This window comes from Homarus americanus, unplaced genomic scaffold, assembly GCF_018991925.1.
Source record: "Homarus americanus isolate GMGI-L3 unplaced genomic scaffold, GMGI_Hamer_2.0 scaffold23110, whole genome shotgun sequence".
Classification (NCBI taxonomy): Eukaryota; Metazoa; Arthropoda; class Malacostraca; order Decapoda; family Nephropidae; genus Homarus; species Homarus americanus.
In genome coordinates, this window is record NW_024752122.1 from 841,982 (window position 1) to 864,952 (window position 22,971).

Below are 22,971 nucleotides of genomic sequence, written 5' to 3' on the forward strand. Positions count from 1 at the left end.
TAGGGGGAGGCCAGTGAGACAGTGTTGTACTGATAATCATTTCACGCCTCAAAACCACATTTTAGAGTGGGCTTTAGTCCTTGGGTGAGAGAAGACCTGCTCCGCGGATTTAGAACAGGGGCCATACAGTCCTACCAGTGCTACGGGTCTGTGTGTGCAAATCCCCGAGATTGTTGTTAAGTCCAGCGAAAAGTTAATGAATCCTGTAAAGGAAGTGATCACTGGTGAGGGCCTGTTTGCTACAAGAGCACTCCAGGCCGGCCTAATAGATCTAACGATTAAATCCCCAGGTTGACAAACTCTCCCTTATAACTTACGGTACTGTGGCGTGAATGTGAGTGACTGACCTATCCATGCAAATTATAAGTCCAGTGTATGGAATTGTGCCAAATAAACGTAAGTGCAATCATCTGCCTGTATCTGTGATCCCTCTATTATTATTATTACCAAGGGTAATGACTGATTGGTTATGACAAAGTATAACCAATAACTTAGATGGATGCTGGAAATTAATGGAATTCATTAAATCATCATTTATCAAGTACACAACGCATTGAATACCGGAAGCAGAGTGAAATTCTACGTAGTGATACACCATACTCTCCTGGGTGAGTAATCGGTGTGAAGGTATCTGAGTTCTACGGTAAGAAAACCGCTCTCTTGCATTTAAAACGTAACAATGTATTTTTGTAATATTAGTTCGATAGTTTAGTTTGACACACACACACACGTATCTCTGCAGCCATATTTTAAGGCTTTGTGTACTGTGGTAATTGGTCAATTGGGCCCCAACTTAATCTAATCTGTCCTAATGGGCCCCAATTAACCAGACCTAACTAGAAGAGAAAGTAAGAGAGAGAAAGAAAGAGTAAAAGAGAAAGATACAGAGTGAGAGAGATAAATGGGAAAGTCGTGAGATCAGATAAATGACAAGTAAAAGTGAAGGTGGTGGAGTCTCTCTCTCTCTCTCTCTCTCTCTCTCTCTCTCTCTCTCTCTCTCTCTCTCGTGTGTGTGTGTGCGTGCGTGCAAGAAGGGGAATGTAAGTGAGAGAGTACCAAGAGGACAAGAGGTTGACCTTTCCACCCGGGGTCAAGAGGTCAGACACTCACACGGAAACAAGTGAACACCGCCTCCCGCCTCACAAAGGAACACAACTGTGGCCTTTCTCTCGTCTTGTCTTCATCTGGACCACCTTAACAGTTACCTAACCTAACCGCAAACACACACACACACCTTTTAACTCTGAGGTAACAAAACACACACACACACACACACACACACACACACACACACACTGCCAGCTGATGATATTAACCACTCTTAACTGTTCAACGTGTGACATTTACCCTCAAGACATTTGCCAGAGTTACTAACATTTACAATAACAAACGGACTATATGACGTCACGTTGTGGAAAAAGAGAGAGAGAGAGAGAGAGAGAGAGAGAGAGAGAGAGAGAGAGAGAGAGAGAGGTTACACACACACACACAAACACATGCGAGACCCTGGAATTAATCAAGAATATCATTAAAACATAAACAAAAACTAAAACAAAAAAATATTTGTTCACCTCAGTTACTACCTGTTGATAAGTTGCCAAGACCATATTAGTAAAACATGCGAAATATTGACGTAATTTTGGGTTAGATCGTAAAGCATAACAATAAAACACACACACATGCGTTCATAACACATGTACTGATATAGGAAATAATATTACAACATCATCATTATTATAATTATTATCATTGCAAAAAATTCTAATGCGAGTACTTACCAATATCTGCTATGGAAGAAAAAAGTTAAGTACACTTATACATAACAAATTACTACTAATACTTTTACTGCTATTACACTTATGTGACATCTACTACTACGACTACACATAGATGACAATACTACTACCACTACTCCAGCACAGCCGCCACCAGGTTTGAGAATAGAGCGAGGGACGGGAGGGAGGGAGTGTACCGGTAGTGTCTCGGAGATAAGTTACAACATCACAACAAACACATCATGATAACCAAGTCAATTAATTACCTTTAATATAACTTAACCTTTTTTCTTCTCTTCATTCCTCGATTACTTTCCTCGATTACTTTCCTCGCCTGCTTTGGTTGATTACTTTGGTCGATTACTTTCTTCAATTACCTTGGTTGATTACTTTGCTCGACTGCTTTGGTTGATTACTTTCCTCAATTACCTTAGTCGTTTACTTTACTTGATTACTTTGGTTGATTACTTTCCTCTATTGCAATTATGCACTTAACCACCAACTCACCCTACCCACCAACACACCCTAGACGGTACAGCAAGACAAAAGATATGCAAGTGCTGTGACAGATCTTTAGCACAGAACAGCAGTAGGTGAAGGTGTGGTAGGTGAAGGTGTGGTAGGTGAAGGTGCGGGTGTGGTAGGTGAAGGTGTGGTAGGTGAAGGTGCGGGTGTGGTAGGTGAAGGTGTGGTAGGTGAAGATGTGGTAGGTGAAGGTGTGGTAGGTGAAGGTGCGGGTGCGGTAGGTGAAGGTGCGGTTGCGGTAGGTGAAGGTGTGGTAGGTGAAGGTGTGGTAGGTGAAGGTGCGGGTGCGGTAGGTGAAGGCGTTCCCAGTCTCACCACCTTGAGAGAATTCTCAGGTGTAACTCATTAACGGGGTTGAGAGTAAGGTGAGGCGTCGCCCCTAACCTAACCTAACCTACTCCCTCTATCATCTTCCTCCCTCCCCCAGGCATCCCCCTACTCCTCCCCTCCCAGGCATCCCCCTCCTCCCCTCCCCATCCCCTACTCCTCCCTCCCCAGGCATCCCCCTACTCCTCCCCTCCCCAGTCATCCCAGTCATCCCTCCCTCCTCCCCTCCCCAGGCATCCCCCTCTCCTCCCTCCCCAGGCATCCCCCTCCTCCCCAGTCATCCCCCCTACTCCCCTCCCCAGGCATCCCCCCTCTCCTCCCTCCCCAGTCATCCCCTCAGTCTCCTCCCTCCCCTCCCTCAGGCATCCCCTACTCTCCTCCCTCCCCAGGCATCCCCTACTCCTCCCTCCCCAGTCATCCCTCCCCTACTCCTCCCCTCCCCAGGCATCCCCCCAGGCATCCCCTCCCTCCCCTCCCCAGGCATCCCCCCTCCCTCCCTCCCCAGTCATCCCTCCCTCCTCCTCCCTCCCCAGGCATCCCCTACTCCTCCCCTCCCCAGGCATCCCCCTCCTCCCCTCCCCAGTCATCCCTCCCCCTCCCCAGGCATCCCTCCCCTCCCCAGGCATCCCCCTCCTCCTCCCCAGGCATCCCCCCTAGTCTCCTCCCCTCTCCTCCCTCCCCAGTCATCCCCCCTACCCTCCCTCCCCAGGCATCCCCTACTCCTCCCCTCCCCAGGCATCCCCTACTCCTCCCTCCTCTCCCACTCCTCCCTCCCCACCTCCCCAGGCATCCCCTCTCCTCCCTCCCCACCCATCACCCCAGAGAAATTCTATTCTTCATCTTCACCGTGGCCGGGCTGCCCCCACACCTTGATTACCTGCCGGACTTCCTCTAATTCAGGTAAGTCTTAGGTGAGTCGAGAGCCAATATTTACAGGTGAGGCTAAACACAGGTAGGTCACGGCCTCACCATCAAAGCGCCGACGTTAATGACCCGACCAATTTTTCTGGCACAGGTGTGATCAGGTGATGTGAGGGTGAAAGAGGGGAGTGTGAAGTACAATCACCATCATCATCATCACCACCACCACCACCATCACCACCACCACCACCATTCACCAGCAACACCTGCCATAAACCTTTTCAATTTGACTCTCAAATTATCAGGGTGAGGGAGGGAGGGAGGGAGGAGGGAGGGAGGAGGGAGGAGGGAGGAGGAAGGAAGGAAGGAAGGAAGGAAGGAAGGAAGGAAGGAAGGAAGGAAGGAAGGAGGGAGGGAGGGAGAGGTGGCGTGACAATAAAGGAAGAGGAAGGGATCAAGAGAGAGAGAGGAGTTAAGAATGACTCTTACAAGAGCAAAAAATTTTGATAAATTTCAGAAAAAAGAGAATGTAAATAAAACACCGAGAGAGAGAGAGAGAGATAATAGCTGTAAGAACCGAGGAACACGGAGGAGGAGGAGGTGTTTTCTTCAGAGACTATTGGGGGTTGTGGAGGGACTGGAAAGACAGTAGAGGGACTGGAAAGACTGTGGAGGGAATGGAAAGACTGTGGAGGGGCTGTGGAGGAACTGGAAAGACAGTGGAAGGACTGGAAAGACTGTGGAGGGACTGGAAAGACTGTGGAGGACTGGAAAGACTGTGGAGGGACTGGAAGACTGGAGGACTGGAAAGACTGTGGAGGGGACTGGAAAGACTGTGGAGGACTGGAAAGACTGTGGATGGACTGGAAAGACTGTGGAGGACTGGAAGGGACTGGAGGGGACTGGACGTGGAGGGACTGGAAAGGGACTGTGGAGGGACTGGAATGACTGTGGAGGGACTGGAAAGACTGTGGAGGGAATGGAGGAGCTGTGGAGGGACTGGAGGGGTTGTGGAGGGACTGGAAAGACTGTGAAGGGACTGGAAAGACTGTGGAGGGACTGGAAAGACTGTGAAGGGACTGGAAAGACTGTGGAGGGGCTGGAAAGACTGTGAAGGGACTGGAAAGACTGTGGAGGGACTGGAGGAGCTGTGCGGGGACTGGAAAGACTGTGAAGGGACTAGAGGGGCTGTGGAAGGTGTGTGAGGTGCAGCTGGAGGGATTCTGGTGTTTTAGAGGTTAAGACTTTGACCCCCCGCCTCAGGCAGGTGGAGGGCGCCGGCCTCTGTCAGGTATTACGTGAACATTACACACCCTCACCTTATTTTACCTGATTATTAGCTTAACCTAACACTAACCTCACCTAACCCACACTTAACCTAACCTATTCCATACTTAACCTACTTTCACATAACCCTAAAATAACGCTAAGCTATTTTAACGCTAACGCTAACCTAACGCTAACCGACAGTAACAATCTCTACATAACCCCCTCTCTAACCACTAAAATCCTACCGCTCACAGGACGAGTAAGGGGGTGCACAATAAACTAGCTGCTGTCCGTGTGTTAGGTCATGAAGGTCACGGACACACACACGCACGCGAGAGGGTATTTTTAGCTTCCACCATGACGTAACGCACCACCACCATGACATCACTCACTACCAACCATGACGTAACGCACCACCACCATGACATCACTCACTACCAACCATGACGTCACGCACCAACCATGACGTCACGCACCAACCATGACGTCACGCACGCACCACTTATCATTTTCATTTCTTGACGCACTTGTCAATCCACTTAAGTGCGTCATAGCGTAGAAAGGGAAGGTAATAAGTGCTAATTACCGCACAGGTAAGCACGATGAGGGCAGGTAACTCATTAAATAAGTCAATAAGTATCATTATAAGTCTCCTGATTATACTTGACACCTCCCTTAATAGTCGAGTATAATATAATAATACTTGTTCTTGTTCACGGTTGTATTTATGCATTTTAATTAGTTTTTCTTTATTTATCACACACACACACACACACACACACACACACACACACACACACACACACACACGACCGCTAAAAGAAGGAAGTATTACTTAAGGTTAACATGCCCAGGCAAGGTCCCCCGTGTGTCTGTGGTACAGGTGGGCGAGGCAGTACAATGCTCCAGTGACGGGCAAAGCGATGCACAAACAAACACCCCAGAAGTAATCCTTTGACAGGTGAGAAATATTCTCAACCTTGTATACAGGTGTCCAGCACATGCAGGTCATTCCAAGGTTCTGGCGACGAGAAGAGATGTTGAGGGGAACAAAACCCAGATGTAAAGATATAACTTAACTACTGGAGATGGGGGGATGCACTGAGAGTACTGTCATGCACGACCAGAAGTGAACCACCAGAGAAGAGGACGCCGCCGTCAGGGTGTTACCGCCATGCACCTCCTGGTTACCTGGGCGGCTGTGGGGGGGCAGCTCCTCCCCCATGGTCAGATCACGACCTCCGGGGTAAGCAAATGAGTCGTACATCGGCGACAGGTCGTTCGCTGGTGGGTGGAACCCGCCCATCTGGGCCATGGCGTGGCTGTGGGCGGAGAGAGCACGCTCAACGGCCTTGGCCTTCTCTCTGTAGGCGGCGCCGTAGGGATCATAGGGGGAGCCGTAGGGTGAGTGGATATAGGGGTCCCGCACCTGGTAAGTGGAGCCGAGGTTGTGAAGGTCATTACGATGGTAGGGGGGCGGGGCCACGGCTGACACAGGGAGGGGGGGTGACAGATGGACAGGGACGTGGGGGGCGCTGGCCCCGGGGGGTCTTATCCAGGTGTCTGGGGCGACGGGCGGTGCAGGCCGGGGTGTGGAGGGTATGGCCAGCGCTGTGGAATGGACACGAGAGGCCACGGGAGCCGAGCTGGCCTCCTCAAGAGGTCCCAGGCCTCCTACACTGACCTCAGGACCTCTGGATAAAGTGGCAATATCCCCTCGACTTGCGGTGCCACTGGCCGAGTATGTGGCCTCCACGCCGCCTGACCCGACAAGGCCGCCGCCACCCCCGACCACACCGGAGTCCTCACCATAGAGAGACCCAGCAGTATCCCCCCCAAGGGCCCGCGACACACTCTCAAACCTGACGGTGCTGACGGGGTTGGTGGCTCCACTACCTTGCTGGACGGTGGTGTTGTCGTCGTTGTGGCCGGTGCCCGCCGCCGAGAGGGCCGCAGGCGGGACCTCCGAGGTGGCCGCGTCACTCTGGTCACTCAGTTCGTCACCAGTATCTGGAGAGAGTGGCGGCAGTACCCGAGCGCCGCCCTGTAGCTTCCTCCCCTCCACCACGGACACAACACTCTCGTTGGACCGCCGGCCAACTGAGGGAGAGAAACAGTTATTAGTTATGTTAGACCTGACACACACACCCACACACACACCCACACACACACACACAAACCCAAACCCACACCCACACACACACACCCACACACACACCCACACACACCCACACCCACACCCACACACACCATACTGTAGCTGCCAAGGGCCATCGTGTGTACCCTCCTCTTCCCCCCGTTTGTCTTTGTATTTCTCTATCTAACATTTTATCTGTATCTGTCTATTACACCGCTCGTCTCTCTGTCTGTGGTCAGTGTGTGCCGTCAGGTGAAAAGGTCTGTCAGTGGTTACTCAACATTACCACAACCTCCCCTATCGTATTTACTTGATGAGCTCACTTTAATAATTGTATGGCAGTCCTTGTATGGCAGACGTGTATGGCAGACGTGTATGGCAGTCCTTGTATGGCAGACGTGTATGGCAGACGTGTATGGCAGTCCTTGTATGGCAGACGTGTATGGCAGACGTGTATGGCAGTTCTATGTTTGGTAGACCCGTGTATGGTAGACCTGTGTATGGCAGTCCTATGTATGGTAGTCCTATGTATGGTAGACCCGTGTATGGTAGACCACAATATGGCATACACAGCTGGTTATGTAGATGGTCTCACTGTAGGTCTGGTAACACTTGTTGTGAAAAGAGGGAAGTAGGAATAACCTTGTTAAAGTTCTCTCTCTCTCTCTCTCTCTCTCTCTCTCTCTCTCTCTCTCTCTCTCTCTCTCTCTCACCAGACAAAACAGATTCCTGTCTCAGTCATAAATTAAATAAAAACTTGTATAAAAGCCAAGATAAATATCAATTAAATTCTACACTAAAATATACATTCCACTTCGAGAGAGAGACACACATATATACATACACGATACACTTTGGTTGGATTAGGTTGGGTTGGATTAGGTTGGATTAGGTTGGATTGGGTTGGGTTGCAAAAGACACTATCAGTGGCGCTGGTCGGTAAAGGTGACTGCCGCCAGGAGTTATATATAGTTTATAGAAGTTACGTAACATAGTAACCTAACCTACACTGTTTATAGGAGAGGTTACATAACATAGTAACCTAACCTAATTTAACTTATCCTAACTTAACCCATCCTACCATAACAATTGTCTCCTGGAAGAGAATATAATATTTGCTGGAGGAGGACCTATGGTGCAGGAGGACCTATGACAGAGGATGACCTATGGCAGAGGAGGACCTATGGCGGAGGAGGACCTATGGTGGAGGACCTATGGCAGAGGATGACCTATGGCAGAGGAGGACCTATGGCAGAGGATGACCTATGGCAGAGGAGGACCTATGGCAGAGGATGACCTATGGCAGAGGAGGACCTATGGCGGAGGAGGACCTATGGCGGAGGATGACCGATGGCAGAGGAGGACCTATAGTGGAGATGGACCTATGGCGGAGGTGGACCTATGGCGGAGGAGGACCTATGGTGGAGATGGACCTATGGCGGAGGTGGACCTATGGCGGAGGAGGACCTATGGTGGAGGAGGACCTATGGTGGAGGAGGACCTATAGTGGAGGTAGACCTATAGCAGATGAGGACCTATGGAGGAGGGACCTATAGTGGAGGAAGACCTATGGCGGAGGAGGGACCTATAGTGGAGAAGGACCTATGGTGGAGGAGGACCTATGGTGGAGGAGGACCTATGGCGGAGAAGAACCTATGATGGAGGAGGACCTATAGTGGAGAAGGACCTATGGTGTTGGAGGACCTATGGTGGAGGAGGACCTATAGCAGAGGAGAACCTATGGCGGAGGAGGACCTATAGCAGAGGAGGGCCTATGGCGGAGGTGGACCTATGGCGGAGGAGGACCTATGGTGGAGGTAGAAGTAGGACTCAGGACTCACCCAGGACAGGAGAATGAGGGCCGGTCAGGTCTGGCTGGTACACTAGATAGTGGAGGAGAATGTAAACGATGAAGGCCGCTGGTAAGAACGACAACCACCTCTTGAGCTGCAGACAACCCATGTGGACTCTGTGAAGGAGGGGAGTGGAGTTAGTGGTCTGTGTATAAGGTGGAGTTAGTGGTCTGTGTATAAGGTAAAGTTAGTGGTGTGTGTATAAGGTAGAGTTAGTGGTCTGTGTAGAAGGTAGAGTTAGTGGTGTGTATATAAGGTGGAGTTAGTGGTGTGTGTATAAGGTGGAGTAAGTGGTGTGTGTATAAGGTGGAGTTAGTGGTGTGTGTATAAGGTGGAGTTAGTGGTGCGTGTAACATCTCTTATACTTAACACACACACGTCAATAATCATTCTTATATTATCATACTTCACTATATTATTTATTATACTGTGGGTGCATCTTTATCATACTGAGTGATATACTGAGGAGGAGGAAGAGGGTGAAGAAGACGAGGAGGAGGAGGGTGAAGAGGGGAGAGGGCGTGTGGAAGAAGAGGAGAAAGATGAAGAGTAAGGGTTGTGGGGAAGAAGAGGAGGAAGATAAGAGGAGGAAGATAGGAAGAGGATTTTTGTAAGTTACGGAAAAAAGGAGCTCTTATTACCCCCAGTCCTATCTCTACCGCTTCCACTTCCTGTTTCTTTTTTTTCCCAGAAGAAATGTTAAGAAAAAAGTCATTCCATTATTTCCTGTCGTGGTTTCCAAGTCAGTTTTCCCGGAACATATGCTGTGTTGCTGCCTACACCCCAAAACACCCACAAACACACACCTACACCCTCCAACACCCACCAACACAATCCTACACCCTCCAACACCCACCAACACAATCCTACACCCTCCAACACCCACCAACATACTCCTACACCCGCCAACACCCACCAACACACTCCTACACCCTCCAACCCTCAGCAACATACTCCTACACCCTCCAACACCCACCAACACACCTCCACACCCTACACCCTCCAACACACTCCCTACACCTCCAACACACTCCTACACCCTCCAACACACTCCTACACCCTCCAACACACTCTACCTCCAACAGCAACACACTCCTACACCCTCCAACACTACACCCTCCAACCCTCCAACACCTCCAACACCCTCCAATACCCAACAACACCTCCTACACCCTCGAACACCCAACAACACCTCCTACACCCTTCCAACACCCAGCAACAGACTCCCTCAACAACTCCAACACCCAGCAACACACTCCTACACCCTTCAACACCCAGCAACACACACCAACACTCTCCTACACCCTCCAACACACTCCTACACCCTCAAACACACTCCAACACCCAGCAATACACTCAAACACAGAGCAACACATTCCACCACCCAGCAACACAGTCCTACACCCTCCAACACCCAGCAACACACTCCAACACACAGCAACACACTCCTACACCGTACAACACCTTCCAACACCAGAGCAACACACTCCTACACCCTCAACACTCAGCAACACACTCCTACACCCTCCAACACTCCCCAACATACCCAACAACACCTCCTACATCCTCCACACACAGCAGCACACTCCTACACCCTTCAACACCCAGCAACACACTCCCTACACCCTCCAATGCCAGCAACACACTCCTACACCTTCCAACACCCCTGCAACACACTCCACCACCCTCCAACACACTCCGACACCCAGCAGCACACTGACACCCAGCAACACACTCCTACACCCTTCAACACCCAGCAACACACTCCTACACCCTCCAATACCCAGCAACACACTCCCTACACCTTCCAACACCCTGCATACATTCCTACACCCTCCAACACCCAGTAACACACTCCTATACCCTCCAACACCCAACAACACACTCCTACACCCTCCAACACACTCTAACACCCAGCAACACACTCCTACACCTTCCAAAACACTCCAACACCCAGCAACACACTCCTACACCCTCTAACACTCAGCAACACACTCTTACACCCTCCAACACCCAGCAACGCACTCCTACACCTTCCAACACACTCCAACACCCAGCACCACACTCCAATACCCAGCAACACATTCCTACACCCTACAACACCCAGCAACACACTCCTACACCCTACAACACCCAGCAACACACTCCTACACCCAGCAACACATTTTTACACCCTCCAACACACTCCTACACCTTCCAACACCCATCTCTCTCTCTCTCACACACACAGGGCCAGGGAGGGTGCCAGGAGTAGTTCCGCCGCAATGCCGCAGTGGCCCTGGCCATACTCACCCACCTCTCTCTCTCTCACCACCAGAGAGAGAGAGAGAGAGAGAGAGAGCATCATCTTTGAACAACGTCTCTCCTATAGATTCACTTTGCTCACAACAACGATCCGAAGTTTCTAATTCAGGGTTACGTTACCAACACCACCACCATCACCATCATCACCACCATCACCATCATCACCACCACCATCATCACCATCATCACCTATAACAATTTAGTGAGAGTAAAAGCATTGCCCGAATTATTGATCCAAGGTCGTCCTCTACTACTGCCAAGACATACTAATGACTTTCCCACTCTCTCTCTCTCTCTCTCTCTGGCTCTCTTTTTTTCTCTATCCCTGGCTCTCTCTCTCTCTCTCTCTCTCTCTCTCTCTCTCTCTCTCTCTCTCTCTCTCTCTCTCTCTCTCTCTCTCTCTCTCTCTCTCTCTCTCTCTCTCTCTCTCTCTCTCTCTCTCTCTCTCTCTCTCTCTCTGTTTGCCGCGACAAATGTCAACTTTGGGATCGATTCACCCAGACCATTGTGACTGTTGCTGGAGGTTTACACACACACACACACACACACACACACACACACACTAATCTACAGGTAAACCCACTAATCATCATCAATTCATTATCCAAACACCTGGCACATCTCCCAATACAACTGAAGGAGTCTTCGGGAATCTTAAACTGGGTCGCTGTGGCGTTCCTAACATGCCTGCCACCTGCCAAGATATGTCCGCCACGCCAGCCATATTACGGAACAGTTGTCGATAGGATACTTTAGGCCTATGGAACATGGCCAGCTAGGTGTTGAAGGCCTAGTGAACATGACTAGGGTGTCAATAGGGTATTTTAGGCCTATGGAACATGACTAGGTAGGTGTTGAAGGTATCTATAGGCCTATTACAGTGAACATTAAGGGATGGGTTATAACACTTGGTTATTGTAGAAGAGAGAGAGAGAGAGAGAGAGAGAGAGAGAGAGAGAGAGTATAAATAAGTAAAGTAAATACAGAAACAGCATGGTGTAAAGGAGCATTGCCATACAACTCAAAACAACACAGCAAATCAAGACAACACAACACACTGCTAATAACAACACAACAAAAGTAATTTAACAACACAGCAACACAACATAACAAAAATAACTTCACAACACAGTGCAAATAACAACACAACAAATGAGTGTTGGGTGTTCCTTCTCACGCAACATAAACAACGACTAACTTACAGACAAGACACAACACAATTCGTCATGTTGAGCTAATTCTCCAGGTGTTTACAAAGGTCCCGGCACACAGGCAATGGTTAACTCGTTACAGTCACCCCTTTCGTTCAGGTAAATGGAGTTGGTAACACAGCGTGAAAGTCCAGTTCACTGTAGTTTGAAAATATAACCTGTAGAATAATGATTGTTTAGAACTGTTCCTCTGTAAGTGTTCAAATGCATGGTAGTTTGAGATGGTACTTGAACATTTGAGCACTGTGCCTCTGTATGTGTTCAAATGTATGGTAGTTTGAGATGGTACTTGAACATTTGAGCACTGTACATCTGTAAGTGTTCAAATGTTACAACCCAGAATCAGAGGATTTTCTCGAAACGATCCAGGACTGTTTCCTAAGTCAACATATAACCGAACCCACCCAGATGAACAACGATGCCATTGAGAAATCCGACTGCGAGAGTGATTTAGGAGTAATGATAAGTAGGAACCTTAAGCCAAGTAAACAATGTGTTTTTGCTCGTAACAAGGCTAATAAAGTACTTGGGTTCATACAAAGGAGTGTTAGTTACAAGACTAGCGAGGTCATCCTAAAACTATATCTTGGGCTTGTGAGACCTCACTTGGATTACGCAGTTCAATTCTGGTCACCGTATTACAGAATGGATATAGAATCCTTGGAAAGAATCCAGAGGAGAATGACAAGACTAATCCCGGGCATTAGGAACCTTGAATATAGAGACAGGTTAAAGCATCTTAATTTGCACTCCCTAGAGAGACGTAGAGCGAGGGGCGACCTGATAGAGGTGTATAAATGGAAGTCAGGGCTGAACAAAGGGGACATTACAAAGGTACTCAAACTATCCAACCAGGAGCGAACTCGTAACAATGGTTTTAAATTAGACAAATTTAGATTTAGGCGCGAAATAGGTAAACATTGGTTTGGAAACAGAGTAGTGGATGAATGGAACAAGTTACCAAACATCATCATTAACTCGAATACGCTGAATAGCTTCAAACATAGGTTGGATGCTTATATGAACAATAGGGGTTGGGTGTAAACGGGACTGCCCAGTATGGGCCAATAGCCCCGCTGCAGTTTCCTCCATTCTTATGTTCTTAATTTATTTCCCTTAAAGGTTCAAGGGGGGAGGGGGGACATGGTGGGAGGGGGAGAGGGGAGAGGGGAGAGGGCGGGTCATGGTGGTAGGGGAAGGAGGGGAGAGAGTTTAGGTTACATTCAGTGTTCTAATATGTGCTTATCAGCTTGAGACATCAAGATAAGAACTATCGCTCAGAAGATTAAACGGGTGGTACGTACAAAGATGTGTGTGTGTGTGTGTGTGTGTGTGTGTGTGTGTGTGTGTGACACAGTTGACCAATAAACCCCAAAACATAAAACAAACAGACAAAAACAGAATAACAGACACGAATAATGAAAACAATGAAGGGAAGAAAAACGAGAAATAATTCTAATAGAAGAAATAGAAGACAATAGTTATTATAACGGAGAGAGAGAGAGAGAGAGAGATAACGGTGGTGGTGGCATCAAAAGTTCAAGGGCAGTATTAATGTGGTAGAAGAGACAGATGTGCTGTTCCACCACCAACCACCACAATAACAGCACCATCAACCACCACAATAACAGCACCATCAACCACCACAATAACAGCACCATCAACCACCACAATAACAGCACCATCAACCACCACAATAACAGCACCATCAACCACTACAATAACAGCACCATCAACCACCATAATAACAGCACCATCAACCACCTCAATAACAGCACCATCAACCACCACAATAACAGCATCATCAACCACCTTAATAACAGCACCATCAACCACCACAATAACAGCACCGACCTCCCTCGCCTGGCTGCTGCTGCTGTTGACATGACAGGTGTTGAAGCAGAGTAAATAATGATCTTGTTTAGTTCGTTCCGGTGGCCATTGTCTAAACTGGTCCAAGAAGGCCGTCTGGGTCGTTGACTGGCTGGGCATCCGTGACGTAAAGCTGACGTAACTCGCTACTATTGGTGGAGAAAGTTGGTAGCATTCGTGACGTAATATTAATATGCCTTAACGCTGGGGTAAAACACGACTATTGGTGGAGTGAGTTGGGGACATTTGTGACGTAATATTAACGTGTCTAACATTGGTGGAGTTAGTTGGGGACATTTGTGACGTCTTGCTGACGTAACTCACTACCATTGGTGGAGTGAGTTATGGATTTTTTTTTCTCGATAACCATTGGCTGTAGCCGACCATCACAGCCCATAGCTTTATACCTGACATGTTTTTGTTGTGTTATTTTAAGTCAGTTAAATTGTTGAGTGTGTTCCTCCTAACCTAACCCTATCCAACACTGGTGGTGGTAGGTGTGGTGGTAGATGGTGGGAGATGTGGTGGTAGATGGTGGTAGGTGGTGGTAGATGGTGGTAGGTGTGGTGGTAGATGGTGGTAGATGGTGGTAGGTGGTGGTAGATGGTGGTAGGTGTGTCAAACGTTATCGTGTCCGGGCAGCACATAACCAGGTACACACTTTCACCTGAAGGCTCTGACCTGTAGCGACCTGGACCAATTTTAGAGGTCCTGTTTCAATGGTCTCTCTCTCTCTCTCTCTCTCTCTCTCCTCCATCTCTCCCTCCCTCCCCATCTCCCCCTCCACCATCGCTGTTTTGCCAGTCACTGAGGCCACTGCTGACCACTCTCACCTCTCCTACCTCTCACCTCTCCTACCTCTCACCTCTCCTACCTCACACCTCTCCTACCTCTCACCTCTCCCTTTATTGCCTCCCACTCTCACCTGTCTCTCCCTCTCTACTGTGAGGGTGAGGGAGGGAGAGGTGATACAAGTTTTCGCTAGACGTTAACAGGTAGACCTCTGTTAACGGTCTGTTTATATCACCTGTTACTATTAGTGTGTGTGTGTGTGTGTGTGTGTGTGTGTGTGTGTGTGTGTGTGTGTGTGTGTGTGTGTGTGACAGTTTTGACCTTCAGCCGTCAACTTGACCCTCGTCTGGAGTCAGCCTGACGTGTCTTCCACACCTCTACCTCCCCTCACCCTAGTTCCTCCCTCACCCAGCTTACCACCCCTCCCTCCTCCACCATCTTCCCTACCCCTCCCACCTCCCTCACCATCTTACCTACCCCTCCCTCCCTCACCCATCTTCCCTCCCTCTCCTCACCATCTTCCCCTACCCTCCTCCTCTGTCTTCCTACCCCTCCCTCCCTCTGTCTTCCCTACCCCTCCCTCTCCTGCCATCTTCCCTACCCCTCCCTCCCTCACCATCTTACCCCTCCCTCCCTCACCATCTTACACCTACCCCTCCCTCCCCTCCCCACCATCTCTTACCCCTACCCTCCTCCCTCACCCTCCTTACCTACCCCTCCACTCCCTCACCATCTTACCTGCCCTCCCTCCCCTCACCATCTTTTACCCTTCCCTCCTCACCATCTTACCTACCCCTCCCTCCCCTCACCATCTTACCTACCCCTCCCTCCCCTCACCATCTTACCTACCCTTCCCTCCCTCACCATCTTACCTACCCCTCCCTCCCTCACCATCTCTTCGCACTGGTTACCCTGAACAGCTTGCAAACTTCCCTGCCCGGTCCTTCCTCCATTACTTCTCTAAAACACTCATAAAATACATACATACATACATACATACATACATACATACATACATAGTTACACACAGCTGTGTAGGCTAGTGTTTGTAACATGAGACCACACACACACACACACACACACACACACACACACACACACACACACACACACACACACACACACACACACACACACACACACACACACACACATGAGCAGTGGTTACATATGACAATTACTGACCACAGGTGGAGGTGAGTGCCACGGGGCCTGGTCACTCAAGCGCCTGGTTTACCTTCACTACATCACTCAGTCAGTAACGGGACACTGCGCCCAAATCTGCCTACTTGTTCAACGTGTACAAGTGAACAAAAAGCTCCTGTACACCTGTAAGTAATGAACCGTATACAAACAATGTATATATGATAGCACAGGTATACATACAGTATACATAGACAGTACAGGTATACAATGTACATAGACAGTACAGGTATACAATGTACATAGACAGTACAGGTATACAATGTACATAGACAGTACAGGTATACAATGTACATAGACAGTACAGGTATACAATGTACATAGACAGTACAGGTATACAATGTACATAGACAGTACAGGTATACAATGTACATAGACAGTACAGGTATACAATGTACATAGACAGTACAGGTATATAATGTACATAGACAGTACAGGTATACAATGTACATAGACAGTACAGGTATACAATGTACATAGACAGTACAGGTATACAATGATACCCGAGGCACCGACTCTATTCAGAGATAGTGAAGAAAACAAATTAAGCGAGATAGTAGTGACTAGTAACGATGTTAGTAAGCAAATAGACAAACTGAAGCCTAATAAGTCACCTGGTCCCGATGAGATATTTGCCAGAGTATTAAAGGAATGTAAGGAAGAGCTTAGCATGCCCATAGCAAAGTTGTTTAACATGTCCTTAAAAACAGGTGTAGTACCAGAATCCTGGAGGATAGCGAATGTAATACCGATCTTCAAGAAGGGAGATAGATCACTATCCTCTAACTACCGCCCAATCAGTCTAACACCAATAGTAGGCAAATTACTGGAAGCAATCATTTCAAACTCTATTCGAAATCACATGGAGAAGCACAAGTTGATCAATGATTCCCAGCATGGCTTCACAAGCGGGCGTTCATGTCTAACTAATCTATTAACATTCTTTTCATCACTTTTCGAATCAATGGACGAGGGGCACAATTATGATGTGGTATATCTCGACTTTAGCAAAGCCTTCGACAGTCCCCCCCACGAAAGACTAATTAGAAAGGTAGAAGCACATGGCATCAAAGGTAACATCCTTAAATGGATTAGGGCGTGGTTACAGGACAGGAAACAGAGAGTGAGCATTAATGGCACTGAGTCCCATTGGAGCAACGTCACAAGTGGAGTTCCCCAAGGCTCAGTACTTGGACCATTATTATTTATTATATACATAAACGACATAGATATCGGCATAGACAGCAACATAAGTAAATTTGCTGATGACACTAAAATAGGACGTGTTATTAAATCTGACGAGGACTCCACAAAACTACAGGAAGATCTAAAAAAAAAATTCGAATGGTCTGAAAAATGGCAGATGAAATTCAACGTGGACAATAGTAAAGTGCTCAGTATAGGAGATGTAGACAGGGAAACCAGTTACCAGATGAACAACGATGCCATTGAGAAATCCGACTGAGAGAGAGATTTAGGAGTAATGACAAGTAAGAACCTTAAGCCAAGTAAACAATGTGTATTTGCTCGAAACAAGGCTAATAAAGTACTTGGGTTCATACAAAGGAGTGTTAGTTACAAGACTAGCGAGGTCATCCTAAAACTATATCTTGGGCTTGTGAGACCTCACTTGGATTACGCAGTTCAATTCTGGTCACCGTATTACAGAATGGATATAGAATCCTTGGAAAGAATTCAGAGGAGAATGACGAGGCTAATCCCGGGCATTAGGAACCTTGAGTACAGAGACAGGTTAAAGTATCTTAATTTGCACTCCCTCGAGAGACGTAGAGTAAGAGGCGATATGATAGAGGTGTATAAATGGAAGTCAGGGCTGAACAAAGGGAACATTACAAAGGTACTCAAACTATCCAACCAGGAGCGAACTCGGAACAATGGTTTTATATTAGACAAATTTAGATTTAGGCGCGAAATAGGTAAACATTGGTTTGGTAACAGAGTAGTGGATGAATGGAACAAGTTACCAAATATCATCATTAACTCGAATACGCTGGATAGCTTCAAACATAGGTTGGATGCTTATATGAGCAATAGGGGTTGGGTGTAAACGGGACTGCCCAGTATGGGCCAATAGGCCCGCTGCAGTTTCCTCCATTCTTATGTTCTTATGTACATAGACAGTACAGGTATACAAACAATGTACATAGACAGTACAGGTATACAGGTAAATACAAAGTTAATTAGCAAAAAAGATTAGACCAAGAGTCTCACCTGTTCTTCCAAGACAAAACTCAACCTTGGCTCACCTGCTCCCAAAAACAACAACACAGCGACAAAAAGAAGTTAAATCAGCCATAAACCAGTAAGAACTCTTCCCAAAACTGGATCAAAATACAGGAAACTGTACCGAGTTGTCCTGCAGCATTAGTCAGTTCCCGTGTAACATTCCTCATAGCACAGCGCGGAAGTAGGGCTCTCACTGCCTGCCACCAACCACCACACACACCACCCCGAACACTCTTATATCACCGCTGTTACTCAGGCCCTCATATATACACACACACATGGGAGAGAAATATACCGTGGTTACGTTAGTTGGAGGAGTCACCTGGGAGGAGGGCAAATAATGGGGGAAAATGATGTGGGAGAGAGAATACTGAGACAGAGTGTTTGGACAGTACAACGCCCCCACAACACCCGGGTCATGTATCCGCTGTGGGGGAGGGAAGGGGAAGAGGCTCAGGTTTAACCCCCCCCCCCATGTTGAAGGGCTGGCTGTCTCTGTAGGGGGCTGTGTGTGTGTGTGTGTGTGTGTGTGTGTGTGTGTGTGTGTGTGTGTGTGTTATATCTCGCACAATAATCTTTCAATGTTTACTGAACTTAACAGGTGTTCAGCCCTCAGGGAAGGTACACGTGAGGGGGATCCTATCGCGATGTAGCACCTGTTATTAACCTGTACGAACCAGGTAAAATGGACAGGTGTACTGGCCAGATAGAGGAATAAGGTCTTTCTTCTTATCAGGACAAATTATTTATCTACGTATCTTTCGACGCCACACTGTATAGCCACACCTTGTTGAGCGCGCCACATCCTATACACACACCATGTTGGCGGCACCACACCTTGTCCTTACCTGGAAATGAAGAAAAAACTATGTAAGAAAAACAGTGTAAATGTTCTCATGTTAATTTAAGTTCCACAACGACAAAACAAAACAACAACAACAACAACAACAACAACAACAACAACAACAACAACAACAACATGATAATAATAATAATAATAATAATAATAAAATACAATTATCACATGAAATAACCCAGGGTGTATAATGTTCCCTCTCAGTACCCCATCCATCTCTCACCACACCATGACCGTGAAGGAGACAACCTTCAAGGACACACGAGAGGGGAGGGGTAGAGGGTGAGGATGAGGTGGTGGGGGTGAGGATGGGTGGGGGGTGAGGGGGTGGGGGAGGAGGGATAGAGGGTGGTGGTGGGGGTGAGGATGGGTGGGGGGTGAGGGGGGTAAGGATACCCTCCCTAAAGCCTTGTCCGGGTCGTGGGAACCTCCATTACTGCAGGATACCTGAAGGAGTGACTCACCTCCCCCCCCCCCTCCAGCCACTTCCTTCCAACGATATGCAAATTTTATTTTATTTCATTTTTTTTTTACTTTTTGAAATAAATTACAAAAAGGTAAATATTTATTGTGATTCGTTTTCAGTTTTTTATTTTTTTTGTAATGTTAAAATTGTTAATATAGGTGTGTGTTATTTAAGGTAATGAACAGGTAAGATATTTATTGTTTGTATGTATGTATGTATGTATGTATGTATGTATGTATGTATGTATGTATGTATGTATTAGTTTACGGATAAAGAAGTTCGTTAGGTTAGGTTAGGTGTTCGATAATATAATTGAAGAAGTGTACATGGTGATGTGTGGGCGCCTTGCTAGTGACAAACTGAGCTTATGACAGCGGGATAAGTGTGGCCGGAAAAGGAGTGCCAAGAGAGGTGTGGCCAGAAGACATGCCAGCAGTAGTAATGTGGCCAGGAGGGGTAGGTGTGACCAGAAGACATGACAGTAGTAGTGTGGCCAGGGGGAGGTGTGGCCAGAAGACATGCCAGCAGTACTAGTGTGGCCAGGAGACATGGCAGTAGTAATAGGGTGGCCAAGAAAAGTGTGGCCAGGGGGAGGTGTGACCAGAAGACATGCCAGAAGTAATGTGGCCAAGGGGGGGAGGTGTGGCCAGAAGACATGCCAATAGTAGTGTGGCCAAGGGGAGGTGTGGCCAGAAGACATGCCAGCAGTAATGTGGCCAAGGGGGGAGGTGTGGCCAGTAGTAGTGTGGCCACAAGCAACAGTCCGGATAAGACAGACACACACACACAGTCAACTCCAGGATGAAAGACGAGATGATAGATTGTGTTTGTCAAGAGACCAACAGTTACGTGTGCACCTGTACTCCATGCGGTGGCCGAGCATATACAACACTCATTTCTTGTCCTAAATATCTCTGGTTCGATCCCATGGTACCCCTCCCCAGTTCACCCAGGTGTAAAAAGGTACCTGACTTTACTGATGAAAAAGTGAAGGTGATCGAGTACAATGTCTTGGTCATACTGATACTGTCTCCTGGTGTACTGGAGACTTAGTATACTGTACAGTGTACAGTGTCTCCAACTGGCTGTCACGCCTAGGAGATCAAATTTTCCTTTTATGTTGTCAACTCTGTGTGTGTGTGTGTGTGTGTGTGTGTGTGTGTGTGTGTGTGTGTGTGTGTGTGTCTCTACATATCCCTTTCCTGTTTACTAAGACACATCTAAGAAATACAATAACACACTCCCTCTTTATGTTGAACAATCCCACACACAAACACACACACACACACACACACACACACACACACACACACACACACACCTAACCCCCCACATACAGACCCTCAACCCCCCCCCACAAGCACACCCTTCCTACACACACACACACACACACACACACACACACACACACACACACACACACACACACACACACACACACCCTTCCTACACACACACACACCCCACCCCCTCACCCCACACACAGGTAGACTCTTCTCTCACCTGTTCAACAATTTACCTACCTGATGATCGCTACCAGTCTCTCACGCCCTCACCTTAGCCTGCCCTTGTTATGAATACTCTCGATACTAAGGGCTAGGCTAAGGGCTGGTCACTAAGGGCTAGTCACGAGGACGAGGTTCGCACAACACAACAGGTAATGTAATTTTTTCTCTTAATGTTGAAGAAATGTTAAAATATACGGCATCGTGAGTAAAATTTTCCTTTTTTGGGGGTTTTGTAATTTCTATGAATTTGGGTTCGTAAGAAATTTAAATACATACATAAATTCTGTACATACACACATACCGATAGATATAAGAACAGCACAATCCCATCTATTGTTAAAATAATAAACAACTCCTGATTTATGTACTGTACAGCCCTGTAAATGTATTCAATGCATATTATATCATTATGTCTAAATCAAATGTAAGTCTGTATATTTTCAGCCACCGGCTGCAACTCTATTAATAAACCGTTTATTATTATTATTATTATTATTATTATTATTATTATTATTATTATTACACACATACATACATACATACACATATATATACACACTTAACAATTTATGCATACACACACCTAACTCTAGTTGAGCTATTCAAACCTAACTTAACCCCACCTAACATAGCTCTAACCCAACCTAACCTAATCCAACCCAGCCTAACCTACCCTAATCCAACTCAACATAACCCCACCCCCCCCACGTAACCTTACCACACAAGACATTAACCCCACCTAAGCAAACCTAACATAGCTCTAACCTAACCATCTGCTAGGAGGTGAGGCAGGTGGTGTGGGCGCAGCACGTGAGGGGCAACAGAAGCAGGTGGGTAGTGGGCCGTGTTGTGGTCATAATGAGGTGTGTCCGGGGGGTGACGTCACTACCACAGTACATCTTTGTTTCTTCCTTCTGTGGTGGTGCTGTGTGGTAGTGGTGGGTGGTAGTGGTGGTGGGTGGTAGTGGTGGTTGCAATGATGTTGTTATGGATACAGTGGTAAACATCACACACACACATATATATATATATATATATATATATATATATATATACAGTATATATATATATATATATATATATATATATATATATATATATATATATATATATATATATATATATATATGCCATACTGAGATGTGCCAGCAGTGAAGTGACAGCGACGGAATTGACAAAGGTCCAACAGATGTTGCTGAATTAACGTCTGTGGAACCTCAGCAAGCACAGTAACAATCGGCCAGTGCCTGCAGGAAAGGCCAATTAAGACTACAATACACCTGTTAACCCAACCATCTCCCCCCCCTTGTCCAGTCTAGTTAACCGGGTCACTCAAAACACCTGTCTATTAAGGTGATAAGACACGTGCACTGAGGTAACACCTGTCTATTGAGATCATACACAGGTGTACTCAAAACACCTGTCTATTAAGGTGATAAGACACGTGCACTGAGGTAACACCTGTCTATTGAGATCATACACAGGTGTACTCAAAACACCTGTCTATTAAGGTGATAAGACAGATGTGACTGAGGTAAATAATTTTGGAAGGTGTTAAAGTTACTGGTGATCACAATTCAAAATATATTCACATAATTTCTAGTTAGTTAAATAAATACTGTAGCCAAGCCACAAGATAGATTAATTTAATGTACAATTTTGTTAGTTTTTATAAACTTTTGTTGGAAAATTGATTTAAATACGTTTATAACTGGCTTATGTATGTACAATAATTTACGGTTTACTTCCGGTCAGAGTTGCAAGC

The 22,971-nt window shown here is 47.0% G+C and overlaps 1 protein-coding gene across 2 annotated transcripts in view; it reads right to left on the reverse strand.

Moving 5' to 3' along the window:
- LOC121854958 overlaps window positions 1-22,971 on the reverse strand; it is a 54,960-nt gene that overhangs the window by 13,541 nt on the left and 18,448 nt on the right. Inside the window, exons 1-3 of one of the 2 annotated variants that reach the window (XM_042349773.1) lie at window positions 12,254-12,649; window positions 8,736-8,863; window positions 5,949-6,857 (exon numbers count right to left, since the gene is read on the reverse strand). In XM_042349773.1, the coding sequence (XP_042205707.1) occupies window positions 5,949-6,857; window positions 8,736-8,863; window positions 12,254-12,279 (1,063 nt within the window). In that variant the 5' untranslated portion in view covers window positions 12,280-12,649. Of the gene's footprint in view, window positions 1-5,948; window positions 6,858-8,735; window positions 8,864-12,253; window positions 12,650-22,971 lie in introns of those variants that run through there. The other variant, XM_042349772.1, reaches the window with a different exon arrangement.